The 27,143-nt window shown below is 43.6% G+C and overlaps 1 protein-coding gene across 2 annotated transcripts in view; it reads right to left on the bottom strand.

Annotated features, from left to right (window-relative positions):
• Positions 1-27,143, bottom strand: part of ralgps2 (Ral GEF with PH domain and SH3 binding motif 2) — a 94,240-nt gene that overhangs the window by 42,108 nt on the left and 24,989 nt on the right. For both annotated transcript variants that reach the window (XM_060866733.1, XM_060866732.1), the window contains exons 2-6: positions 15,997-16,086; positions 15,294-15,423; positions 14,722-14,829; positions 12,681-12,731; positions 3,033-3,116 (exon numbers count right to left, since the gene is read on the bottom strand). In XM_060866733.1, coding sequence (XP_060722716.1) covers positions 3,033-3,116; positions 12,681-12,731; positions 14,722-14,829; positions 15,294-15,347 — 297 coding nt within the window. In that variant the 5' untranslated portion in view covers positions 15,348-15,423; positions 15,997-16,086. The remainder of the gene's footprint in view (positions 1-3,032; positions 3,117-12,680; positions 12,732-14,721; positions 14,830-15,293; positions 15,424-15,996; positions 16,087-27,143) is intronic.

Below are 27,143 nucleotides of genomic sequence, written 5' to 3' on the forward strand. Positions count from 1 at the left end.
TCGCTCGCTCCACTCTCACTCGGTCTCTCGCTCGCTCCACTCTCACTCGGTCTCTCGCTCGCTCCACTCTCACTCGGTCTCTCGCTCGCTCCACTCTCACTCGGTCTCTCGCTCGCTCCACTCTCACTCGGTCTCTCGCTCGCTCCACTCTCACTCGGTCTCTCGCTCCCTCCACTCTCACTCGGTCTCTCGCTCCCTCCACTCTCACTCGGTCTCTCGCTCCCTCCACTCTCACTCGGTCTCTCGCTCCCTCCACTCTCACTCAATCTCTCCCTCACTCCACTCTCACTCGGTCACTCGCTCACTCCACTCGGTCACTCACTCACTCCACTCTCACTCGGTCACTCACTCACTCCACTCTCACTCGGTCACTCGCTCCCTCCACTCTCACTCGGTCTCTCGCTCCCTCCACTCTCACTCGGTCTCTCGCTCCCTCCACTCTCACTCGGTCTCTCACTCCCTCCACTCTCACTCAATCTCTCCCTCGCTCCACTCTCACTCGGTCTCTCGCTCGCTCCACTCTCACTCGGTCTCTCGCTCGCTCCACTCTCACTCGCTCCACTCTCACTCGGTCTCTCGCTCGCTCCACTCTCACTCGGTCTCTCGCTCGCTCCACTCTCACTCGGTCTCTCGCTCGCTCCACTCTCACTCGGTCTCTCGCTCGCTCCACTCTCACTCGGTCTCTCGCTCGCTCCACTCTCACTCGGTCTCTCGCTCGCTCCACTCTCACTCGGTCTCTCGCTCGCTCCACTCTCACTCGGTCTCTCGCTCGCTCCACTCTCACTCGGTCTCTCGCTCGCTCCACTCTCACTCGGTCTCTCGCTCGCTCCACTCTCACTCGGTCTCTCGCTCGCTCCACTCTCACTCGGTCTCTCGCTCGCTCCACTCTCACTCGGTCTCTCGCTCGCTCCACTCTCACTCGGTCTCTCGCTCGCTCCACTCTCACTCGGTCTCTCGCTCCCTCCACTCTCACTCGGTCTCTCGCTCCCTCCACTCTCACTCGGTCTCTCGCTCGCTCCACTCTCACTCGGTCTCTCGCTCCCTCCACTCTCACTCGGTCTCTCGCTCGCTCCACTCTCACTCGGTCTCTCGCTCGCTCCACTCTCACTCGGTCTCTCGCTCGCTCCACTCTCACTCGGTCTCTCGCTCGCTCCACTCTCACTCGGTCACTCACTCACTCACTCGGGACCTTTCCGGATTAGACTTCACACTGAAGTTTTATTCAAATGCAGCCTTACGATAGCTAGCTACGTAAAAGTCAAGTGGTATTAAGAATTCAGCAAGAGATTGACAGCCATTGTTTTGGCTCTAGTGTGCCATCTAGTGGATATTGTTTTTAATCCTTGAATGTACTTCACTCTTGTCTATGTTCAGCATTTAAAGTGTTGCTTTATGGCTCATATGAAAGTAGACACTGAGACTTAAGGGACAATTCATGTAAAGACACGTCATGTCATGTCAATGTCAATAGTGATATCAAACCTATTTCTGCTCTCTGAGATGCCCCAAGTGCTTGTTCATAATCATTTAAAACCACTAAAAATCTGAAGAGGGAAAAACTAACGTCTCACACTGAAAGCCAAAGGAGTCCTGACTCATTTTAAACCAAACATGCAGCCATAAAATAATTCATTTGATAATACTGACTAAAAAATAGTCGAAAGAGAACGTCAGTGTAACACTGCTAACACTGAACAACTGCGAACTGTGAACAACTGCGAACAACTGCGCCTTTCACTGCTGCTGCTTCACCTTCAGCATACATTCAATATGGCTTAAGGAACAAACTGAATGGATTCTCTCTGTGTCTCTCTCTACAGTCGTGACTCAGTGCTTTAGACTTCAGGCTCCTCATGAGAAGGTCGTGAGATCAAGCCTTTGCACCACCAAACTGCTAGATCTCCAGATTGTTTCTGACCCTGCGCCTTGACCCCAACTTCCTGAGAAGCTGAGAAATGTGAAGAAATAATTAGACTGGAATGCACTTGTATATGTCACAATAAAGACTTGTATAAAAGCTGGTTTTGATTCTCAGTCTCAGTTCAAGGGAAGTAGGCTTGAGTTTATGGTTCCAGCAATCCTGCTGTTCCACTGCTAATGGTAGCTGTTTCATGTAAGTCACAAAAATAAACAAACGAATGAGGGGGGAATAAGAGAGTTTGAGGGAAAAACTGGAAGGAGCTGAAAAGACTCTGAATTCAGCCAGCAGACATTTATTAAAAAAATAAAAAAGGTTAATTTTTAACATCCATCACTGGATAGTCCAATGAGGTGATGCTCAGAATGCGTGTGTGTGTGTGTGTGTGTGTGTGTGTGTGTGTGTGAGTGTGTGTGAGCACAGAGCCAAGGGGCTACTGAGGGAAAGCTGCAGGAGATGTTAAACAAGGTGTAATAAACTCACTTTATAGGTGTATTTATGGACACGTAGACTTTCTTATTAAAGCGTCTACACACAGGAACGTTCGAGCCTAGTGAGCTCTATGTGCTGAGCCAGTAACCAATAAACTAGTAATGCACTTGCTAATACAGCACTTCAGGGCTTTTTTTTTTAAACCATTTTCCTGCCAATCCAAGTCTCAGAACCTAAAATTGGACCATGAATTTGAATCGGACTTCCAACTGCAAGGTGCAAGGTTTATTCTGCTCCCTTACTGGGGCAGTGGGACAAACAACCCCAGTGAATATGTTCCTGCTATCTACCTATAGAAGAAGCCAAACATTTGGTCAAGCAAGAAAAAGATCCTGATCCTTTCCATTCAGCAGAATGACTGCGATATCAGCCTGCTCATCCACCAGATGTAGCGCGTTATCATGGAGGGAAAAAGGGCCAGGTTCCATGAACATGGTACACAAACGGGGGGAAAAAAATGGCAATGACGTAATTTTTCCAATAACATGCTGGCCAAGGAGATAAATCAGACTCCTTCCAACTGCCAGTCTGTCTGGCTTTAAGTTTCACAAGAGAAAGGTTGTGTGTGTGTGTGTGTGTGTGTGTGTGTGTGTGTGTGTGTGTGTGTGTGTGTGTGTGTTACCTGATTGAATCTTCGTGTGAAAGCCACGGCATTCGGAGCTGAACTGTGCTTCTCCTTTTTGTTCCAGCCGCAACTTGAGAGTTCCTATCATAAACAAACAAACAAACAAAGCAATAAACCGAGTTGCAATCGCTTCACAGTTAAGCAATCTTAACATTACCCAGGGCTGTGTGTGCGCTCCCTGTGTGTGTTTAGCAAAACATTTTCCTTAAAAAAAAAAAAAAGAAAATGAAAGCGAGTGGGCGAGTGAACGGCTCGCTGCCAAACAAGCAAGAGATGCCTTTCATCTAACACAAGCCTGTTTTAATGTGCACACTGAGCCAACGATCTAAAGAAATAAACAGGAGGCATGTGAACGGGACGTGAGCGCAGGCTAAGAGACGGAGGAACAGAGAGCGTCTGGTTTGCGCAGAGCCGGAACAAAATGTGCTGAAAGTGCGCGAAGACTAGAAAAGCAGTGCAGGTTTTGGAGCGGTGGTTCAAAAACAAAAACAAAGAAAGAAAAAGAAAAAAGGGGAAAAAAGACATGTTAGCAGTCAAATGCTATTAGTGCACTAGGCTTTAGATTAGATGTCATTTACAAGATCAAATACGACAGCAACTACAGAAACTGATAGCACCCTTTCTACAGACCCTTAAATTATACTTCAGTCTTAAACATTAAAGGTGCCCTTCCACACAAAACCGTTTTTACTTGTATTTTTTGATATGTGTTCGGTCCATATGTGTTTGTGTTGTGTCGTGAATGTGAAAACGAACTGTTACCTCCCCGGTCAGTTCTAGCTACTTAAAAGAAATAAGGGGAGAAATCAGGTCAGTTGGAAAAGCCGGTCAGTCTGACGTCAGAGTGACTGAGCTCATTACTATTCATGAGCTCTCCCACTTGAGACCGCGCCCCCAGAATTCGTGTAGCTCAGTGAGTTTCCTATACAGCAAGGATGGCTGAACGTCAACGGGCCTGTGAAGAAGCCGTTCTGTCGCAATTCAAGGTGATTGTAAACAAATTTCCTCTAGCCTAGGCTACTTATTGCGCTGGGTGAATGAATAGTCATACTCTCATATCCTAGCGGGTAGCCAATCGGAGCCAAGCAGCATAGCTCATTTGAATATTCATGAGAACTGGCGCAAATCGAGCTGAGTCTTCCTGCAGGCTTTCTATACCACACTAGAATGGCTTGAAACAAGATAACCAAGGCATTATTTCCACAAATAAATGTTACAGAGTCCATGGTAAACTTCAGACATTACCACAAAAGTAATGAAATACGTGTGGCAGGGCATCTTTAACAATTTAGCTAAACACCAACACTAGACAGCACAGTCGGAGCTGCGGATTCCAGTGGCTTTCAGTGAAGCATGGGGGTGGTAGCATCATTTTGGTTGTTCGTTCTTCACACATCAGGGACCTTCACTCTTATCAGGAAATAGCTGATCTGGCTGTAGGCTCTCAGTCCAAACAAACAGGAGCGACACCAAATTCCCCTTTATTTAATTCGATGCTCACATACAGAAACTGATGACATCTTTACTAAAGGCCATGAATTCATACGGTTTGTATTCATATATCATTCACTGAAGCATGGGAATGGTAGCATCCTGCTCAGAGTTAATCATGGTCTCGTAGTACTTCTGTGACTAATGCCCTCTGAACCCGCTGAGTCTTGGTTAAAAAAAAAAAAACACTACAGTCAGTCAAACATGTTTCCAAATGTTATGTCGACTCATGTATAACTGTAAGAATACCAGCGTTCACAATAATGACAAGTCAAAGCCTTTATGAATTTGAACTTCCAATCAAAATCTCCTCACAGCTGGTTTTCAGTTACAGTAAGTAAACATGCACACACATGATTTCCTGCAAAGATTTTAACACACACACACATACACACACACACAGCTGCATACTGATAATGACACCGACCAGCAAATACTCACAGTGCTGCACACACACACACACACACACACACACACACACACACACACAGTCAACCCACGCTACACTAAGATGAACTCAAAAACAAAATAATGAATCATAAACTTGCCAAGAGAGACTGCAGCATAGCAACATGCACACAAACACAGATGTTAACCACCCGGGCCACACGCGCCCCCTCACATGTTTCTAAAGGAGTTTCTGGGTTGCCGTGTGTCCCCAGCGCCATAGAGCAGGCCAAAGAAATCATTCTTGACACAGAGCTAAGATTTTCCTAATAGATGAACTGGGTCGCAACTAAAAGGACGTCCAGGACACTCGCGCATCCACACACAGAGCTGCAGGGGGGGCAACTTAGCTGAAGCTAATTACAATCATCAATCAATCAAGTGTGTGTGTGTGTGTGTGTATCAGAACAACGAGGACAAAACTCAGCACCCACACAGAAGTGTCATGATTAACTCAGAATCAACAGCCAGCTTGAAGCCCATGTTGCGCCAAGTCTCGGATGTCTCAGTGAGAAAAGACTTGTACTCTACGTTTATGCGTCAGTGCTGCTTTGCACATAGCACTTGTTAGGACTCCTGCCGAGTCGGTCGGGTCGTTACGGCATCGTGGTTTCATGGTTTGTCACAACATAATATAATAACAGGCTATTAATTTGTCCGTGGCTTTTGTTTTCCTCCCTATTATTTTTGGCTCAGAGCTGCACTTTTCCCTCACAGCCAATCTCTCTTCACTTTATAATGACAGCTTGAATATCTTTCTAAACTGCTTGTAGGATTAGACTGGTGTTACATGGTTGGGCAATGTAATTATAGTGTAAGTATTTATTAGATAAGTATTTCTGGGATTTGGGGATTTAGAAGACTGTCCTGATTTTTTTCTTTGGTTATGCGATGTTATAAGACATAGTCAAATAACATCTGCATCGCTAACGCTAACCTCCTGCATCTCATCTCACCAATGAAAAAAACACCAATTATAGCAATCGATCTTTTCACTTCCTTGATTTGATTATAGTGTATACAAAAGACACACACTGAGACTTCCGTATAAAGAGTCCATAATAAATTCTTCTATAAAAATACCATGATATCGGGAAAAGAAAAAAAACACAATGATATTTTTAGTGTGTGATCATTTTAAATGAACTGCACCAGCTGTCACTTTGAAACTGACTGACGCCAGGTTTAAGCGAATCGCCGACATCTTCGTGGAATGATGACGACTTTTTACAGGGTACATTAAAGAGCGACATCTGGTAAAGATTAGCGAGGGAGTGTTCGCTTTCTCCATTAGACTTTAGAAGGCATATGCGATTCGGTTGCTAAGATGTCAGAGCAGGAGAAAACCCCAGGCTGTACAGGTCTACCAGATTCCACTGCTTGTGCACGGTTAATATGAGGGAAAGAACAGGATTGCCTGTGGTTCAGCTAACAAAACTATTTCGTGTTCTCTAAAGCTCATGAATTCAGCAGGAACCAGCAGGCGAGAGAAATCTTCAGGTCTCTCTTTGTGAAGAAACTGGATCCATTTAAAAACAGGAAATAGTAGACCAACCAGGTTCCTTCAACATATTATGATTTGGGACAGATTCATCCTAATGTTCTCATTTTAAAGTCTACAGATTCGATCTTCGCATTATATAACTGGATGGTCCATTATACTCAGACAGGATCTTAGCCTAAATCTGTAGGTGCTCATCTGCACACAGTATAATGTAGAATGATCTACCACTCAGGAGTCACTTTCCTTTACAGCAAGAGCCTTTATTACGCCATACATTAATCCGAATTCTATATCTTATAGAGGGTCGCAGGGAGCCTGGAGTCTATACCTGGGGACAGGGCACAATCTCGCACGCACACACACACACTTTGGACTGGGGGAGAAACGTGAACTCTAGTATGAGGTACAACATCTAGGTTTTAATGCTATTTTAAAGAACACAAATAAAAATACCCAGAACTGTTCGAGCTCCTATACAAGCATGTGACCACAAGTATACTTTTATAAAACGTGTTTTATTTCCTTTTATGAGGACAATCATGTGAAATAGTTGTTGTTTCTCCTTCAATACAAATCCGTAGCACGAACACACCGGCCGTTCGTGCTCTGTGGATTCGTGTCCATTCCTACATGATGATAAATAATCTTTGTCAGACACCAGAGATAAGAGATGTGGTACTGTACACATGATAGCGAAAATAATTAGCACTGGTGTGCACTGTACATCAAACGAACAATTTTCTGCCTCGCTAAGACAACTGCAGAATTTAATATACGTGTTGTAGAAATGACGTCATTTCACCGTAAAGCACCAAGCTTTGATATTTATTACAGATATTTCACTTCCTCTACTGTTAGCTGACCCCTAAGCCTCAAGTGGTGCTTAAAGCAGATGACTCAGGTTGAAGAGGTTCAGCTGACAAAAGGGAGAGGAAAAAAAAAACAAAAAGCGTAGGTTAGGAAACCCTGATATAAAGTCTACTAATGTCTAGCTGTGTTGCAGCGAGACATATGATGACTTAGAGTAGAGTTTCAGACACTGGCTCTCCCTGTGCTCCTCATCCAAAAGCACACAAAACCCTGACAAATCTCTGTCCCAGCAGGCGCTTTACGGCCATGCCTGGAAAACTGGAGAGTGAGCGCTAACCCCAAAAAAAGCAACCCATCATAGGAGAGACAGGTTGGGAAAAAAAGCTCGGTGAAGCATTAGATGTGGAACACACGTGTGTGTGTGTGTGTGTGTGTGTGTGTGTGTTGGGGTGAAGCTTCCAGGTGTATATTTGTTTAATAGAAAACAGATAGAACAGGAAGTCATGCATTTTGTTGCTGAAAACATTGACATGTTCAGACATGAGGAAAATATATGTAAGTGCTGTTAAAAACGACATCTCGAACATGTCTTGCCTCTAAATGACCTCCAACTCAAGCTTATGAATCTATGAACAAAATGTCATTTCCAGAAGTGCAGTACAGTGAATGAATGTTCCAGGGCTGTTTTTTATTTCTCTGGAGAGCCACTAGAGACTCTGCAGTTATCCTGTTACGGCATGTTTTACAATGAGACAAAGACAAAGCCCAGAGACACAGAGACACACACACGCACCCACCCACACACCCCCGGCCTCAGAGCTTCACATAACATCCATTACTTTATATTGCAGCTACTGTATGTACGTATATACAAGTGTGTGTGAGTGTGTATAACTAGCAGCATGAAGCTGAAAGAGCAGCAGATTACCATGTGTATGGCAGCAGTGTGTTGCTTGGTGTTCAGTGTGAGCATGTTCTGGGTTGAGACGCAGCTGAGCTGAAGTCTAACGTGACTGTATGTTGTAACCATACCTACGCATTAATGTGTGTGTAGACAGAGAGAGAGAGAAAGAGAGAGAGAGAGAAAGAGTTAGAGAGAAAGAGAGAGAGAGAAAGAAAGAGAGACACAGAGAGACAGTGAGAGACAGAGAGAAAGAGAGAGAAAGAGAGAGACAGAGAGAGAGAGAAAGAGAGACAGAGAGAGACAGAGAGAAAGAGAGACACAGAGAGACAGAGAGAGACAGAGAGAGAAAGAGAGAGAAAGAGAGAGAGAGTGAGAGAGAGAGAGACAGAGAGAGAGAGAGAGAGAGAGAGAGAGTGACAGAGACAGAGAGAGACAGAGAGAGACAGAGAGAGAGAGAGAAAGAGAGAGACAGAGAGAGAGAGAGACAAAGAGAGAGAGAGAGACACAGAGAGAGAGAGACAAAGAGAGAGAGAGACAGAGAGAGAGAGAGAACGCAGAATTTGACTCAATTCATAATTTAGAAAACTTAAATCAGAATTTGGAACTTGGAATGCAGAATTATTCACTCAGAATACAGAACAAATTTACAGGATAAAAAAAAATAATAATTTCCCTGCCCAATAAAAGCTCCTGCAGGACTAGCTAACAGATCCTCAACAATGAACAGACTCTCAACAGACTCTTAATATGGTATTGAAATCTATTCTATTCCTGCTTGTGTGTGTGTGTGTGTGTGTGTGTTTATTTATTATAGCTGCAAAATACAATGACCAGTTTGCACCTTTTCATTCAGTCCAACATCTCCTTCCTGCACAAAGCTCCAGCAGGACTCTGGCTAACAGATCCTCATCAATCAACACACAAATAAATTCCCTTTAATTAACTCAACATCCCATCAAATTCCAGAAACGTCTCACTCGTCCTGTAAACCGTCTCGAGTGAACCGTCTCCAACGTCAGCCGTTACACGTGCCATGTCAAACGCGTCTCCAGCGAGCGTTGGGATCTGATTCCGTGCAACGTTTCCACTGCAGGAAGAGTGTCACGCACCTTTATTACATCAGCCTTCGACTACATTTGTTGTTATTCAGACATGGGGTGGATACTGTCTCGTGTACCTGTGCAGACTGTTTCAGATGTTTCAATCGGCTAAAACGTAGAAAAGAACAGGACGCGAGATAAAAAAAAGCTGATGTTGTTATACACAACCACATTTATCTATTAATGCTACAGTTCTGTGTAATTCCCAGTGGACGAATGCGTCTCAAATACGTGTAGCGTGAGTGTCAAGGGACCGCTTTGGGACGCAGAAGAGGTCAAAAGCCGCATTGAACATAGCAGCACCTAAATAAATAAATAAATAAATAAATAAATAAATGACATGGGGGGCACGGTGGTTTAGTGGTTAGCACGTTCGCCTCACACCTCCAGGGTTGGGGGTTCGATTCCCATCTCCGCCTTGTGTGTGGAGTTTGCATGTTCTCCCCGTGCCTCGGGGGTTTCCTCCGGGTACTCCGGTTTCCTCCCCCAGTCCAAAACATGCATGGTAGGTTGATTGGCATCTCTGGAAAATTGTCCGTAGTGTGTGATTGTGTGAGTGAATGAGAGTGTGTGTGTGTCCTGCGATGGGTTGGCACTCCGTCCAGGGTGTATCCTGCCTTGATGCCCGATGACGCCTGAGATAGGCACAGGCTCCCCGTGACCCGAGGTAGTTCGGATAAGCGGTAGAAGATGAATGAGGGATGAATGAAATAAATGACATGGTTGTGATCCCAGTGAGTGATGGTAATGATGTAAAATGAATGTAAACAGACAGTATGAATGAATCGATAGTATCAGCCTGAATCCAGACCAATGCTGTGGGAAGCCAGGAACAAAACATACAGATTTGACACCTGTCCTTAGCGCAATACAACAATCACAACATTTATTTATTCTCTAATATAACTATTTAGTGTGGACACGTACTTATCAAGTTGATTTGTGGCTAAAGTTGAGCTATACAAGTCAGTAAGTGATGTGTACAGTACCAAAGCCTATTCTTTTATACTAAACTTCACAATATTCTTACAAGATTAATAAAACTGGGAAAGAACCTCAGGACGAATCTAATGCATAAAAAGCAAGAGGTCATGTGCCGAGGATGCTGAAATTACTGCCAAAAAAGGTTTTAACGTATCGCAGTACAAATACGCTGACAGGTCAGACAACTCCGAACTGCCAAACAGCCAAAACCTCATACTGCTGCTGAACTATTGCTGGCCAGATAGCTGTGTAAATGAGTTTGAAAGTGAGACGTGAAAACATTCAGGACAGCTGTAACAAACCAAGACTAATCACTCACAGACAAACATCTTTCCTCACTTTTTTTTTTTTTTTTTTTTTGCTTTTTTCTCTTTCTCCAAGATTTTTGCCTGTGGCCATCGATAGGTATACATCATGTTGTGTCCCTAAATATTCAGTACACCGAGATGTCATCGAAACACGTGCTAGCATTTAAGCTTTTAAGATTCTTCTCACCGGTCCTAGCGGTTAGGGATGGACTAATAAGCCAAGCTTCCTATTTAGATTCTGTTCAACATCAGCAGTAAAAATTAGTGTGAGGAGATTGTTTGCTTTCGAGAGAAAACCTAGTTACGATACAACATAAATATTTTAAAATTTAATTACATAAATCCTTATATATTCTCACTAAACATACCCTTCATATTTGTTTTTCTTGCCTCCTTACCTTAATAAAGAGTTCTTAATATTACTTGTTTTGCTTTTTCTGAAAGATTCACTAAAACACTTTCTGCAAGTATGCTGTAAAATGTAAACTGGCAGCTGAGTGAAAATAAAATGAGTGTGGAAGTGCCTTAAAGATGAAGTGTGCATGTGTGCATGTGTGAGAGAGTGAGCATGTGTGTGTGTGTGTGTGTGTGTGTGTGTGTGTGTGTGTGTGTGTGTGATTGAGTGAGTGAGTGAGTGAGTGAGTGAGCGAGCGAGTGTGTGTGTGCATGTGTGAGAGCGTGAGTGAGGGAGCAAGTGTGTGTGCATGTGTGTGTGAGTGAGCGAGTGTGTGTGTGCATGTGAGAGAGAGTGAGTGAGTGAGCACGTGTGTGTGTGAGTGAGTGAGTGAGCGAGTGTGTGTGTGCATGTGTGAGAGCGTGAGTGAGGGAGCGAGTGTGTGTGTGCATGTGTGAGAGAGCGAGTTTGGGAGCGAGTGTGTGTGTGTGTGTGTGTGCATGTGTGTGTGAGTGAGCGAGTGTGTGTGTGCATGTGAGAGAGTGTGAGTGAGTGAGCACGTGTGTGTGTGTGTGAGAGAGAGTGAGTGAGTGAGCGAGTGTGTGTGTGCATGTGAGAGAGAGTGAGTGAGTGAGCATGTGTGTGTGTGTGTGTGTGTGCGCATGTGTGAGAGAGTGAGTGAGTGAGCGCGTGTGTGTGTGTGCGCATGTGTGAGAGTGAGTGAGTGAGCGTGTGTGTGTGCGCATGTGTGAGAGAGTGAGTGAGTGTGTGCGCATGTGAGAGAGTGAGTGAGTGAGCGTGTGTGTGTGTGCGCATGTGTGAGAGAGTGAGTGAGTGAGCGTGTGTGTGTGTGTGTGTGCGCATGTGAGAGAGTGAGTGAGTGAGCGTGTGTGTGTGTGTGCGCATGTGTGAGAGAGTGAATGAGTGAGCGTGTGTGTGTGTGTGCGCATGTGTGAGAGAGTGAGTGTGTGTGTGTGTGTGTGTGCGCGCATGTGTGAGAGAGTGAATGAGTGAGCGTGTGTGTGTGTGCGCGCATGTGTGAGAGTGAGTGAGTGAGCGTGTGTGTGTGTGTGTGCGCATGTGTGAGAGAGTGAGTGAGTGAGCGTGTGTGTGTGTGTGTGTGCGCATGTGTGAGAGAGTGAGTGAGTGAGCGTGTGTGTGTGTGTGCGCATGTGTGAGAGAGTGAGTGAGTGAGCGTGTGTGAGATAGAAAGGTTTCCACAGCAAGGAAGAACATTTTGCACAAATATATGCACATAAAAGACATAACAGTTCAAGAGAAACATTCACCTGCACAAACCAATGGACTGTAAATTAATAAAGGACTCATTGCCCCCTAGTGGTGAGACTCAAAACTGCCAGAAATCAGATAAAATTGAGAAATAGTTAAGTTAGTTAAAAAGTGAGTGAGTGAGTGAGTGAGTGAGAGTGAGAGAGAGAGAGAGAGAGAGAGAGAGAGAGAGAGAGAGAGAGAGAGGAGCGATAGAGAGTATGAGTGTGTGGGAGAGAGAAAAGAAAGTGCATGAGTTTGTGTGTGTGAGAGAGAGAGAGAGAGAGATAAAGAGTGTGTGTGTGTGTGTGAGAGAGAGAGAGAGAGAGAGAGATAAAGAGTGTGTGTGTGTGTGTGTGTGTGTGTGTGTGTGTGTGTGTGTGAGTGAGAGAGAGAGAGAGAGAGAGAGAGAGAGATTGAGTGTGCACTCTCACCTCAGGCTGGATGGCTTTGAACACTGGAGCATCCATAAGTGTGATCTGACCCTAAGGAGAGAAAATAGATTATATATTAAATGCTACGTTTTTGGGGGTTTTTTTTTGGCTTCAACCTCTACTGTGTGTCTGCATGTGGGTGGTGAGTGGGTTATGTTTAAGTATACACTGTGTGTATGTAAATAAACATCAGACTACATCACCGTCTCTCTGAGCTCTAACGGTGTGACTGAAGGAACTAATGTAACTGCATTAACACTCTTAACACTCTTATTTACATGCAAGTACACAACATTTCTCCTGTACACTTTAGTGGGGTTTTAATAAAAATAAAGAAATAAGTCAAATTAAAAACTCACTATACAATATTCTTGCACAGTAGCATCTGATCGTATTAAATTAGCAGACAAATTATTTTTATTTCCTTTTACGACACAAACATAGATTTGTACAGTTTCTGCGTGCGCTCTGGAGACGATGCCTTTTCTGCCGTCCACGTCAAGGTTTCGAAGTTTTGTGTGTGTCGAGATGCTTTTCTGCTCACTACAGCTGTAAAGAGTGATAATTAATGGTGCTTGCAAAGCAACATTATTACTATTGTGCCGGACAAAACTTCGGCACGTAACTTGTCCCGCAGCTTTTGTCCTAGACCTGTGAATGACGTGTCAAATCGACCGGCTCATCGAGGAGAGGTGTGCTATGACTTTTCTAAGCGATCCGCTAAGTACCGGTTTCTAAGTACCGGTACTTCCGGTACTCAAAGTGACCTTTTTTTCCCCCCATAGACTCCCATTATAAACTTTGGAGGTTTATAACTCTTTTACATTGGTGTACCGACTGGCCTTACGGTTGTGTCGCAGCCCCGCCCCCAAAATATGCAAAATCAAAAAACTTTTTACAACATGGACATGTGACATGTCAAAACTCTCACAACAATGAGGGGAACTTCCTCACGTGTATTTTGATGACGTCACGTGATGTCACATGAAAATAAAAAATGAGCACAACATGGACATGTGACATGTAAAAACACTCACAACAATGAGGGGAACTTCCTCACGTGTATTTTGATGACGTCACGTGATGTCACATGAAAATAAAAAATGAGCACAACGTGGACATGTGACATGTCAAAACTCTCACAACAATGAGGGGAACTTCCTCACGTGTATTTTGATGACGTCACGTGATGTCACATGAAAATAAAAAATGAGCACAACATGGACATGTGACATGTCAAAACACTCACAACAATGAGGCGAACTACCTCACGTGTATTTTGATGACATCACGTGATGTCACATGAAAATAAAAAATGAGCACAACATGGACATGTGACATGTCAAAACACTCACAACAATGAGGGGAACTTCCTCACGTGTATTTTGATGACGTCACGTACTGTCACATGAAAATAAAAAATGAGCACAACATGGACATGTGACATGTCAAAACACTCAGCACAATGAGGAAAACTTCCTCAAGAGTATTCAGATGACGTCACATGCTCGTCTCGACTAGCCTCCGGGATTTGCCACGTGCAAGCACCATTCACATTTTCTTCAGGAAATGTACGTTCTAGTTTGAGTTACTGTACACTTTCCTGTGTCCTCTGATAAACCTCTCTCACAAACCAGGTGTGTTTTTCCACCTGTAGAGCAGCCACATGCTTTTAGTGCATTAGGCTTAATGTGTGAAAATCCCAGGAATAAAATCGGAGTTTCTCAAGCCAGCCCAAACTGGAAATGCTGGATGTATATTCATTAAAGCTAGATGTATATTCATTCACTGATCTTAACCAAGAGCTTTATCCTGGTCAGGGTCCAGATATCTACGGAACTGAGCCGAGGATCACCGGATATGAGGAGGGATAGAACGTTTTTCGGTAGAGAATTGAATTGTTCTGATTTCTTGCTGGAGCAGATGGTATTGGGATTAAAAAGATACAGCTGGTGCATAACGATTATTAGTTTGTAATGAGTCGCGACATCTCTCTTTCTCTCCTCCTCACACACACAAAGTGAAAGCAAGCATGTCTTACTGCATATTCCTCTGGTGTGACCTTCAGCACATCAAAGACAACAGCATCGAAACTTTTCTTCAGCTCAGCCGAGCCCTTCTCACTCAGAGACTCTGAACTGCTGCTCTTCTGCAGGACATAACGAGAATCCATACACACAGTCACACAGGCATGTAGAAACCCAGTCTGCACTCATTTAAAAAAAAAAAACCTCTTCATCCATATAGGAGTTACACAGTTTTCCTCTTATACAAATATACATTAGCTAGGATCTGCCTGGGGTCTAACGTTAAAACAGTAAAGGAAGCTTCTACTCGGTTAAGAAGAAAATTAAAGGTCTTTAAGCTTATATGAATTATCATCACGACACATTACATTTTGTGCAAAGTTGTAACTGCACATGTCCTTTTACCTCAGACAGAAAAACATTCAATTGTATACTTATTTATGCATACAAATGTATAACAGTAGACTAAACCTACCACTAATATAAAAAAAAAAAAAACACATTCATTAAATTCTACTGATGGAGTTGGTCATTGTTTAGTAACACACACACACACACACACACACACACACACGTAATAACTGACCTCCGAAGTGATAGCAGTGGAGACACTGGGTTGGCCATTAGGGATGTCCATCATTCCCAAACCATCTGGCACTAGCACAGTCTTTTCAACATCATCATCCTCCCCTGGTCGAGTTTGCCTGCCTGGCAGCCTGCACACGTGCGCACACACACACAAACACACACACACGCGCACACACACACGCAAGCAAACACATGCACACACGCACATGCACACACGCACGTGCACGCACGCGCACGCACACACACACACACAAGTATCTTAATGCACCTCAGTTGGCATTACTGTTGAGGACAAGAGTGGCATCAAAGTGTGGAGATATAATCAGGCAGTTGTGTTTACTGTCGTAAAGATATCTCAAACCTTCCAGATATCTTATAGTCATCTCTAAGGAACGTCTGGAAAGAAGCGTGTGGCTATCGATTAGAGGGTTTTCTGATGAGCTTCATTTATTTTTATTATTTATGCCACACATTTAAACTTCATTTTGTTCTAGTCAAGATAAAGCAAGTCAAAAGAAAGAGGAAAGTAATTGTGTGTTTAAGCGTGAGGATGGGCAGGTGTTCATGTGGCTTTGCAGGCGTGCGGGTGTCTGTGTGTGTGTTGGCTGAAGCTGAAATAACAGGTGGTGAAATGTGTAATGCCTTAAAGCTTTCGCCAAGCCTTAACCAGAATTTGTGTTTTTCTCTCCGACACAACTCACCAAGTCAATGTCAGATAAACATCCTGCCTGCTCTTCTGTCCACGCCACTCGGTACTGCGTTAGCCTTGTGAAGATTTCCACAGCAGGTCCCTGACAGAAAAAAAAAAAAAAAGAACAGAATCTTAGCATAAAATGCTGTGAACACAAGAGCGTACACTGTATTTCCAGTTTCCTCCAGACGTATTAATATTAAATATATCCAGAGGAAGCGGTTTCAGGCAGCATCATCAAGGGCACCTCTCACCCAGCTCATAATCTGTTTATCCTCCTACTCTCTCGAAAGAGGTTCAGATGGCTGCAGTCCAAGACCAACAGCCTAAAGAACAGCTTTTACCCCATGACGATCTTACTGAACTCTTCAACTCATTAACCCACCGGTGACAGTAAAATTCCCCTTTGTACACTGCAGAAACACTCACAATTGCAACATATCACTGTATAGATTCTCTGTCTATTCACATATATATCTGTTTTCTGTATATTTATAAATATACTGTATATTTATGCACTTTGTATTATATATATATTCTCTGTATATACATACATATATATGTATACATATACATACATATATATATATATAAAATATGTATATCTATTTATTATGTATATCTGTACATATGTCTATACTTTGCACCTCTGGTGAGATGCTAACTGCTAACAAAGTTGATCCTAATCTATTAATAATAAACACCAAACTGAGTGGTAGACAATATAAAAAGTAATACAGGAGCATCACCACTAGGTGGTGCAGCGACTTCAGTAAAGAGCAGCAGAAGAGAATTAAAAGAGCAGCAGCTTTGCTTTTACAGTACAAGAGGTCACGGGGTTTATGAAACGCAGAACTGTAAATTCAGACCAGCGCATGGCGATGTGGGAAAAATCGATCGGACTAGCGGTGACTACAGGATTTTCGAAAAACAATTCCCTCATCAATACCTCATGACAGGATGAAAGCTGAGAGCTCAGAGCTCGCCGTGCGAATTGCTGTGCAGTCTGGAGCAAAAGCAACACCCTGTACCCTGTGAGCTCTGGCGGTTTGTACGTCTCATGTACATTATATACACGTTTCTGTTCATTTACACAACCGTGACAAAAAAACCAAAAAAAAACCACTGACGTGCAACCGTGAAGCGAGCAGCACCTTTCACAAGAACACACCACCACTGCTGGCTTTTTAGCACCCGGAGCTGTGAAATGTGTGTTCACACCAGCTGAGCACGACATCATGGAAAATATTTATAATCATGAGAAGCTGGAAGACTTTTAAAGAGAAAGAAAGTGTTTCATTTTGATATGGAGACGCTCTAAATATGCTTAAAGGACAGCCTGAAATCAGGATTATTCTTTTCTCATTTTTGCAGGAAACGGTAGAGAGGAAACGAATCAAAAACAGTTCACACGATCAAAAAGCAGAGGGATAATAAGAGAACGCTTTCTCAGCCGGCTCTGCAGACGTCAACACGGGCCTCGTACCAGTTTCAGAGGCCGGAACGTACAATTTTCACAGAGTTGCCATGACAATAAGAGAGCTGTAGACTAATGTGGAAAGAAAGAAAAAAAAAGTCATCAGACATCCAGCAGGAAACAAATCACAGACTGAAACTTGGCCAAGGCAATGCCGCCTGCGCGCTGCCTCTGAGGACGGCCTTTCAGGAAAAATGGTACGTTCGGTTCCACAGACCGCTTGTGCTTCCATCTGAACACGTTCCTGAAGCTTTTGGTGCGAACAGGAAGGAACTCAGGATGGAGAGCAGAGCCGCCGTTCAGAAAAGTCAATCTCCAAAGCACCGGTCTGCTGATGAGACACGTGAACAAACCCTGCACGTGTTAGACGATTCTCACAGAGGAGACCGGAGATCGTGAGTGTGTCCTGTGACACTAACAAAGCTGAGAATAGTTGAGTTTTATGCAAATACGGAGCGACTCGGTGCAGCGTCGGCCAACAAGGCTTAAGACCGTAGAGGTCATGTGATCTGCGACCCAGAGCTCACACTACTTCACCTTCATCTTGTATGATATGATGTGAACAACAAGATCTCCCTCCAGAATGATTCACTTTAGCAGCAAGGCCATTTATTTAAAACGCTAGCTGCTCCGCCCATTGATAAACGTTGTTACTATGGCAACCATGATAGAAATGCCTACTGTCGACTTGTATAGAGACTGGAGACTTGAAATAAATAAATAATCTGTGCGTGTGAATGCAGCTTTATTTTTCGACTCCTCTGTTTTTAAGCTGCTAAGCAAGAAAAAAAAAAAAAAAAACAGCTGCTTTCATATCTGTCTTTTGTTAGCGACAATCTATCCAGCGACCTTTGAGGAGAGATGTACGTTTCTCCTCAGAACATTAAACTGTAATCAGTCTCACAGACTTGATCGAAATGTCTGTATGCTGATTGATCCGAAGCACGTGCTTGTATATCTACAGACGTCATTTAAAGGTAAAAAGTGCTACCGTGTTTACTGCTGAACTCGGAGGCACTCGAAGACGAGAAGATAACCACATTGTCCACGTTGAGGATTCCATGCTTTCGTATTTAGCCCGCAAACTTTGGAATAGCCTTCCTGATAGTGTTCAAGGCTCAGACACACTTTCCCAGTTGAAATGTATATCTCTTTAGGTCAGGCTTACGCATAACACTTCCCATCAGATCACAAGCACATTATCATCTAGTGCTTGCTGATATTATGAACAGCAGCTACGCTAATCCCTCTTCACTGCTTCTCTCTTTCTACCCATCTCGAGACATCCAGTATTTGTACCAGCTCCGATTGTCTTCCGTGCGATGAAGATTTTGGACCTTCACTGAGATGAGGGCGACTCTGTGAGGATCCTGAGGCACCTAGAGATTTACCAGCTCCAGTTAGACTCCTATACTAAAGAGGAGACGCCAACTCCATGTGGTCTTTGAGGACAGCAACCTCATCCTCAATACAACATTTATCAGACTGTATATTTATAATCACACCCTCCAGTGTCACCCAAATGAGGACGAGGTTCAACCTTTGAGTCTGGTTCCTCTCAAGGTTTCTTCCTTTACCATTCAAGGGAGTTTTTTCTGGCCGGCACACCCACACCGACACCCACACCGGCACACCGACACCCACACCGGCACACCGACACTCACACCGGCACACCGACACCCACACCGGCACACCGACACCCACACCGGCACACTGACACCCACACCAGCACACCGACACTCACACCGGCACACCGACACCGGCACACCGGCACACCGACACTCACACCGGCACACCGGCACCCACACCGGCACCCACACCGGCACACCGACACCCACACCAGCACACCGACACCCACACCGGCACACCGACACTCACACCGGCACACCGACACTCACACCGGCACACCGACACCCACACCGGCACATACACAGACACAAACACATGCACACCCACACCGGCACATACACAGACACAAACACATGCACACCCACACCCACACCCACACAGACACACCCACACAGACACACCCACACAGACACACTTTCTCCTGATGGTGTTGCTGTAAAGATGATTATTGTCTTATGTGAATGCTGTACATCTTGTACAGGTGACATTTCTGGTGATTTACACACTTGTGGTTATAGAGATGTTTTAATTCAGAGATCTGATACGGAGTTCAGTAACACACCTTACAATTATTTGTCATTTGTCTGGCTTTACTCTTTTTTTAAGTTGTTTTCATTCTGTTTTTTTTTTTTTTTTTTGGCGTCACATGATCGTGCAGGAATACCTGCGAACAGGAAGCCGGTGACATGATTTGCGTCCGGAAAGTGTTTGTTGAGGGGAGAATAACAGAAAACATTCATTTTGCAAAGCTTCGTACAGAAAAGGGAGAGATGGAAACTGGGCCACGTGTCAGAAGAAATTCTTGTATGTGAAGAGGATTTAAGAAATTAAGACCACACACACACACACACACACACACACACACACAGCCTTTATCTTTAATCATTCAGTAATTCGTTACATTTTCCTTCCGCTCAGAGCGCATCCTGACACGTACAGTTTTTATGTCCGGTGTGTGTTGTTTGTTTAAAAGTCATTCAGCACAAAGCTCGTACACATCCACAGAGGAGAAAGTTGGAGAAAGTTCCTCACTAGCCTCATTTACCACACGTCTGCACAGTGCTGAAGCCTGAACTGGATTTATAACGACAACAGGTTTACTGTGGACTAGAAGCACATCAGTGTGGTGCAGCTGGCAGTCATGCGGTTAGGCCAATAATATTGCATTTAAACCTCTGAGACAATGTGACTGTGGAAATTAAGCATGGACTGTACACGAGGGAAAAAGACGAACCTCAGGAGTTTATGTACCACTTATCCTACACATGGTCACAGAGAAACTGGAGTCAGTCTCTCTCTCTCACACACACACACACACACACACACACACACACAAACTTCATCTTTCATCACATCTTTCATCACACACACTTTTTACACTTTTTAAAACATTTTACTGACAGAAAAAAGGCACATCATTGAGTTTCTTAAACATAGTCTAATCAAGACTGAACACAAACTACATTTTTTGGTGAAGTGCTTATTATCTCCTTCATTCATTCATTAACACGCTTCATTTGAACGCAGCATTTTGAGCTAAACAGCGAGGACATCCTTACAGTTTCACTCCTTATATACTGAGCTGTAAACAGGACGAGACCTCAACTGTCTCAAGTCAGACCTGTAGAGGAACAAGCACTTAGTGCAGTGTGTGTGCTGATGCTGGAAAACTCAACAAGATCAAAATCCACTGAAACACACACACACACACACACACACACACACACACACACACACACGCGGCCAAGGCGGGAATCAAACCTTTAACCGCAGAGGTTATCATGCTAACCACTAAGAAATAAAAAATGATTTTAATCACAGTACTAATTTTATATGTCAGTGTTTGAATCTGAAAGGAAACAAAAGGTCTGTGTTTTGAGTCTTGTTCACTATGACAAAGTGAGAGATTTCAGCAGAGACGATGACAGAGCAAAGTGTTCAAGAGCGAACAATCTGACTTTGTCCACATTTCACACGCTGCTACACTGTGCCACAAATACAGCAGGAAATCTGTAAATATTGTAACGGTCGTCAAGGAAACGTGTCATCCAGGAGGTTTTGTGGTTGTGTCGCGTGGCAGACGTGTCTGCTGTAGGAGGAGGTACGTAAGCTACGCAGACGAGTATGTAAACAATGCTGCTCGAGTCACATGTCAAAAACAGACCAGGTCAATACCGGTGAATCACACACACACACTCACACACTCTCTCACACACTCACTCACTCACTCACTCACTCACACACTCACTCACTCACACACTCACTCACACGGTATCGCACTCACACACTCACTCACTCACTCACTCACCTCACTCACTCACACACGGTATCGCACTCACACACTCGCACTCACACACTCGCACTCACACACTCGCACTCACACACTCGCACTCACACACTCGCACTCACACACTCGCACTCACACACTCGCACTCACACACTCGCACTCACACACTCGCACTCACACACTCGCACTCACACACTCGCACTCACACACTCGCACTCACACACTCGCACTCACACACTCGCACTCACACACTCGCACTCACACACTCGCACTCACACACACTCACTCACACACACACACACTCACACACACCCAAACACACACACCCACACACACACCCAAACACACACACACCCAAACACACACACACCCAAACACAAACACACCCAAACACAAACACACCCACCCCCAAACACACACACCCCCAAACACACACACACCCAAACACACACACACCCAAACACACACACCCAAACACACACACCCAAACACACACACCCAAACACACACACCCAAACACACACTCACACACACACTCACACACACACTCACACACACTCACACACACACACACACCCTCCACAGGAAGGGAATGATAACAAGCATGTGATGAAAGTCAGGAGGTTTGACGCTTCTGCTTGACAAATTACAAGAATCTCCAGTCTGTTTTCTCACCTTTTCAAGTAAACAGTAAAAAAAAAAAGGAAAAAAAAAGAAAAGAAAGAAAAAGAGTGAAATCAAGCCTCAGGAATGAGCGTGTGTGTTAAATAAAGTTCAAATCTGACTTGTGAAATGAGAAGGTCTGAGTGTAAAATGGATAAAATCATGAAGTCGGATTAGAAATAAAGCTGATGGTTAATCAGACGTAAAGCGTGTTGCTCTGAGCCGAGGGATCCCGCAACATCAGACACGGATAAATATTTTAGAGATGCATTTGGTTAAGATGGTGATGTGGGGTGTATTATTTATAGAGATGGCACTGATCCGGTACTCAGTATCAGTATCGGTATTGGGACAGAACCAGAGCAGAGAAACAGCTCGGAGGCTTCAAGGGAAAACGGATCAAATATTGGGCCTGTAACCGATGGCAACAAGGGTAACTGGATTTGCAAGAGGGAAGAAAAAACATTTTCTAAACTGAAAGATGTTTTCATGTAGTGCAACTTCTTTAATTAGGATTAAAATGCGCATTTTATATAAAACTATTTAATATATTCACAACATAGGAGATTTTCACGAGTGTGTGTGTGTGTGTGTGTGTGTGTGTGTGTGTGCATACACTGCTCAACCAGCTGTAACTCGCCCAGCATGTGGCAGTCATTAAGAGTAAATCAATCCTGTCCTGTTGCCCAGAAAAGTGTGTGTGTGTGTGTGATTGTTTCATTAGACACAAACTGACATGTCAGAGCTCGCTGTAAACACACCCGTGAGAAACATTAACCATCTCTAAAGAATCATTAACATCAGCAATCATATTTAGGCAAAAACATTTATTTTTATAAGCAGGAGTGTATGTAGGGTTTTTATTTGACCGACGGATTAGTGTTGATATCATCAGCAATGTCTGGTAACTAAAAAAAAACTGGGTTAATGAGTAAAATAAGGAGATGGTGCAGAGATGTAGTCGCAGTACTGAAGGCTCTGTATACATGTAAAACAACAGATACACAGAGATGTAGTCGCAGTAGTGACGGCTCTGTATACATGTAAAACAACAGATACACAGAGATGTAGTCGCAGTAGTGACGGCTGTGTATACATGTAAAACAACAGATACACAGAGATGTAGTCGCAGTAGTGACGGCTCTGTATACATGTAAAACAACAGATACACAGAGATGTAGTCACAGTACTGAAGGCTCTGTATACATGTAAAACAACAGATACACAGAGATGTAGTCGCAGTACTGAAGGCTCTGTATACATGTAAAACAACAGATACACAGAGATGTAGTCGCAGTAGTGAAGGCTCTGTATACATGTAAAACAACAGATACACAGAGATGTAGTCGCAGTAGTGACGGCTCTGTATACATGTAAAACAACAGATACACAGAGATGTAGTCGCAGTAGTGAAGGCTCTGTATACATGTAAAACAACAGATACACAGAGATGTAGTCGCAGTAGTGAAGGCTCTGTATACATGTAAAACAACAGATACACAGAGATGTAGTCGCAGTAGTGACGGCTCTGTATACATGTAAAACAACAGATACACAGAGATGTAGTCGCAGTAGTGACGGCTCTGTATACATGTAAAACAACAGATACACAGAGATGTAGTCGCAGTAGTGACGGCTCTGTATACATGTAAAACAACAGATACACAGAGATGTAGTCGCAGTACTGAAGGCTGTGTATACATGTAAAACAACAGATACACAGAGATGTAGTCGCAGTACTGAAGGCTCTGTATACATGTAAAACAACAGATACACAGAGATGTAGTCGCAGTAGTGACGGCTCTGTACATGTAAAACAACAGATACACAGAGATGTAGTCGCAGTAGTGACGGCTCTGTATACATGTAAAACAACAGATACACAGAGATGTAGTCGCAGTAGTGACGGCTCTGTATACATGTAAAACAACAGATACACAGAGATGTAGTCGCAGTAGTGAAGGCTCTGTATACATGTAAAACAACAGATACACAGAGATGTAGTCGCAGTACTGAAGGCTCTGTATACATGTAAAACAACAGATACACAGAGATGTAGTCGCAGTAGTGAAGGCTCTGTATACATGTAAAACAACAGATACACAGAGATGTAGTCGCAGTAGTGAAGGCTCTGTATACATGTAAAACAACAGATACACAGAGATGTAGTCGCAGTAGTGAAGGCTCTGTATACATGTAAAACAACAGATACACAGAGATGTAGTCGCAGTAGTGACGGCTCTGTATACATGTAAAACAACAGATACACAGAGATGTAGTCACAGTACTGAAGGCTCTGTATACATGTAAAACAACAGATACACAGAGATGTAGTCGCAGTAGTGAAGGCTCTGTATACATGTAAAACAACAGATACACAGAGATGTAGTCGCAGTAGTGACGGCTCTGTATACATGTAAAACAACAGATACACAGAGATGTAGTCGCAGTAGTGACGGCTCTGTATACATGTAAAACAACAGATACACAGAGATGTAGTCGCAGTACTGAAGGCTCTGTATACATGTAAAACAACAGATACACAGAGATGTAGTCGCAGTACTGAAGGCTCTGTATACATGTAAAACAACAGATACACAGAGATGTAGTCGCAGTACTGAAGGCTCTGTATACATGTAAAACAACAGATACACAGAGATGTAGTCGCAGTAGTGACGGCTCTGTATACATGTAAAACAACAGATACACAGAGATGTAGTCGCAGTAGTGACGGCTCTGTATACATGTAAAACAACAGATACACAGAGATGTAGTCGCAGTAGTGACGGCTCTGTATACATGTAAAACAACAGATACACAGAGATGTAGTCGCAGTACTGAAGGCTCTGTATACATGTAAAACAACAGATACACAGAGATGTAGTCGCAGTAGTGAAGGCTCTGTACATGTAAAACAACAGATACACAGAGATGTAGTCGCAGTAGTGACGGCTCTGTATACATGTAAAACAACAGATACACAGAGATGTAGTCGCAGTAGTGACGGCTGTGTATACATGTAAAACAACAGATACACAGAGATGTAGTCGCAGTAGTGAAGGCTCTGTATACATGTAAAACAACAGATACACAGAGATGTAGTCGCAGTAGTGAAGGCTCTGTATACATGTAAAACAACAGATACACAGAGATGTAGTCGCAGTAGTGACGGCTCTGTATACATGTAAAACAACAGATACACAGAGATGTAGTCGCAGTAGTGAAGGCTCTGTATACATGTAAAACAACAGATACACAGAGATGTAGTCGCAGTAGTGACGGCTCTGTATACATGTAAAACAACAGATACACAGAGATGTAGTCGCAGTAGTGAAGGCTCTGTATACATGTAAAACAACAGATACACAGAGATGTAGTCGCAGTAGTGAAGGCTCTGTATACATGTAAAACAACAGATACACAGAGATGTAGTCGCAGTAGTGAAGGCTCTGTATACATGTAAAACAACAGATACACAGAGATGTAGTCGCAGTAGTGACGGCTCTGTATACATGTAAAACAACAGATACACAGAGATGTAGTCGCAGTAGTGACGGCTCTGTATACATGTAAAACAACAGATACACAGAGATGTAGTCGCAGTAGTGAAGGCTCTGTATACATGTAAAACAACAGAGAGATCATGTGACCATGTGCTTGATTCTGTTGTGGAACTTTTTGCCAGAAAACTACTTGAAGTGGTGAAACTTTCTATAATAGCTGTTCTGGATAAAAACATACAAATACAAAAACTATCAGACTTATTCATATTTTTTAGATACATTCATATTTTAACGCTAACCTTCAGATTTGTTTCCAATATTAAAGGGGTTTTGAAAACCTTTTTCTTTGTTTAATAATGTTCCCCAGTTTTTATAGAGCAATCCTCACTCGCGCTCGCCGTCGCGCACCCTCGCACACCCTCGCGCACTCTCGCGCAATCACGCGCACTCAGTTTTTCCTCACAAATCAACAGATCTGGAGTCATTAACTGATCCCAAAACTCTCTGTGTTACTCTGTTGCTCTCTTTCCAGCGATGCTAGTGGGGGTTTAACAAACATGCAGTGTGTGTGTGTGTCACAGAGAGAGACAGGAGATCGAAATAAAGCCAAAAACACATCCTGAGTGAGAAATAAGTAAGAAATAAGTGAGCGAGTGAGAGAGAGACGCGCTATAAAAAAGCAAAGGTCACAGACAGCACAAAGCTACACTGTGCTGCTAATCAGATGACTAAAACCTAGCAAGCGTTGCTCTTTGTCTGCAGTGATGGACTGAATATACAGGATCAGGTACAGATAACTGTCTCACACACAGTGTGTCCATGAGGGAATGAGAGGTGTGTGTGTGTTTACAAGCTGCTGTTCATGGCAATCTCCTCACCTCTGACAGAGAGACCCTGTCATCACCACACTGTAATCCCTCCAATTCCCCTCCTTTTCAATAACGCTGTATTTCATGGTCACTTGATACCACAGTGCAAGACACTGAGCTCAACAACAACAAAAAAAAATCTCCAAACCTCTGACTGTTAAAATGGTCCTTTCTGGCTCTCAACAGAAAAGTGTTCATGCTATCGAGCGGAGAATACGAGTACAAATCCCCGGCACTGCCACAGACATCCACGACCAGGAGGCCGAGAGAGCGAGACCTGGTTGTTCTTTCTGGACAGGAGAGAAGACAAGCTCACACGCTCTCTCCTGCCGATCACACCGACACTAACCAATCACAATGCTCTGTGAGCTCATGTGTGTGAGTGGGGAAGCACAGCATTTTCCTCAGAGTGTCATATGTTATATGATAGTGGTGAGCTGGCTGTTGGGTCATCTCTCTGTCTCCATCATTCACGTATTATGACAGATGAGCTTGTGAGCTAGATTCTGAAGAGAGCTGAATTATATCGATCGGATTATCAGTCAGATTGTATTAAATATTACTGAAATTGTATAGTGTCTAAGGTTTTCATTCATAGAGGCACCTAACGGTCCTGAGAACTCATGAGAATCTAAGGAGAAGAACTAATATTTAGACTGCTGGTGAGAAGTAGGTCAAACATGTCAACTAAAGAAAATTATTCCTACTACACCTTTTAAAGCGGCTGAA

Source organism: Tachysurus vachellii, chromosome 3 (assembly GCF_030014155.1).
Source record: "Tachysurus vachellii isolate PV-2020 chromosome 3, HZAU_Pvac_v1, whole genome shotgun sequence".
NCBI classification, from domain to species: domain Eukaryota; kingdom Metazoa; phylum Chordata; class Actinopteri; order Siluriformes; family Bagridae; genus Tachysurus; species Tachysurus vachellii.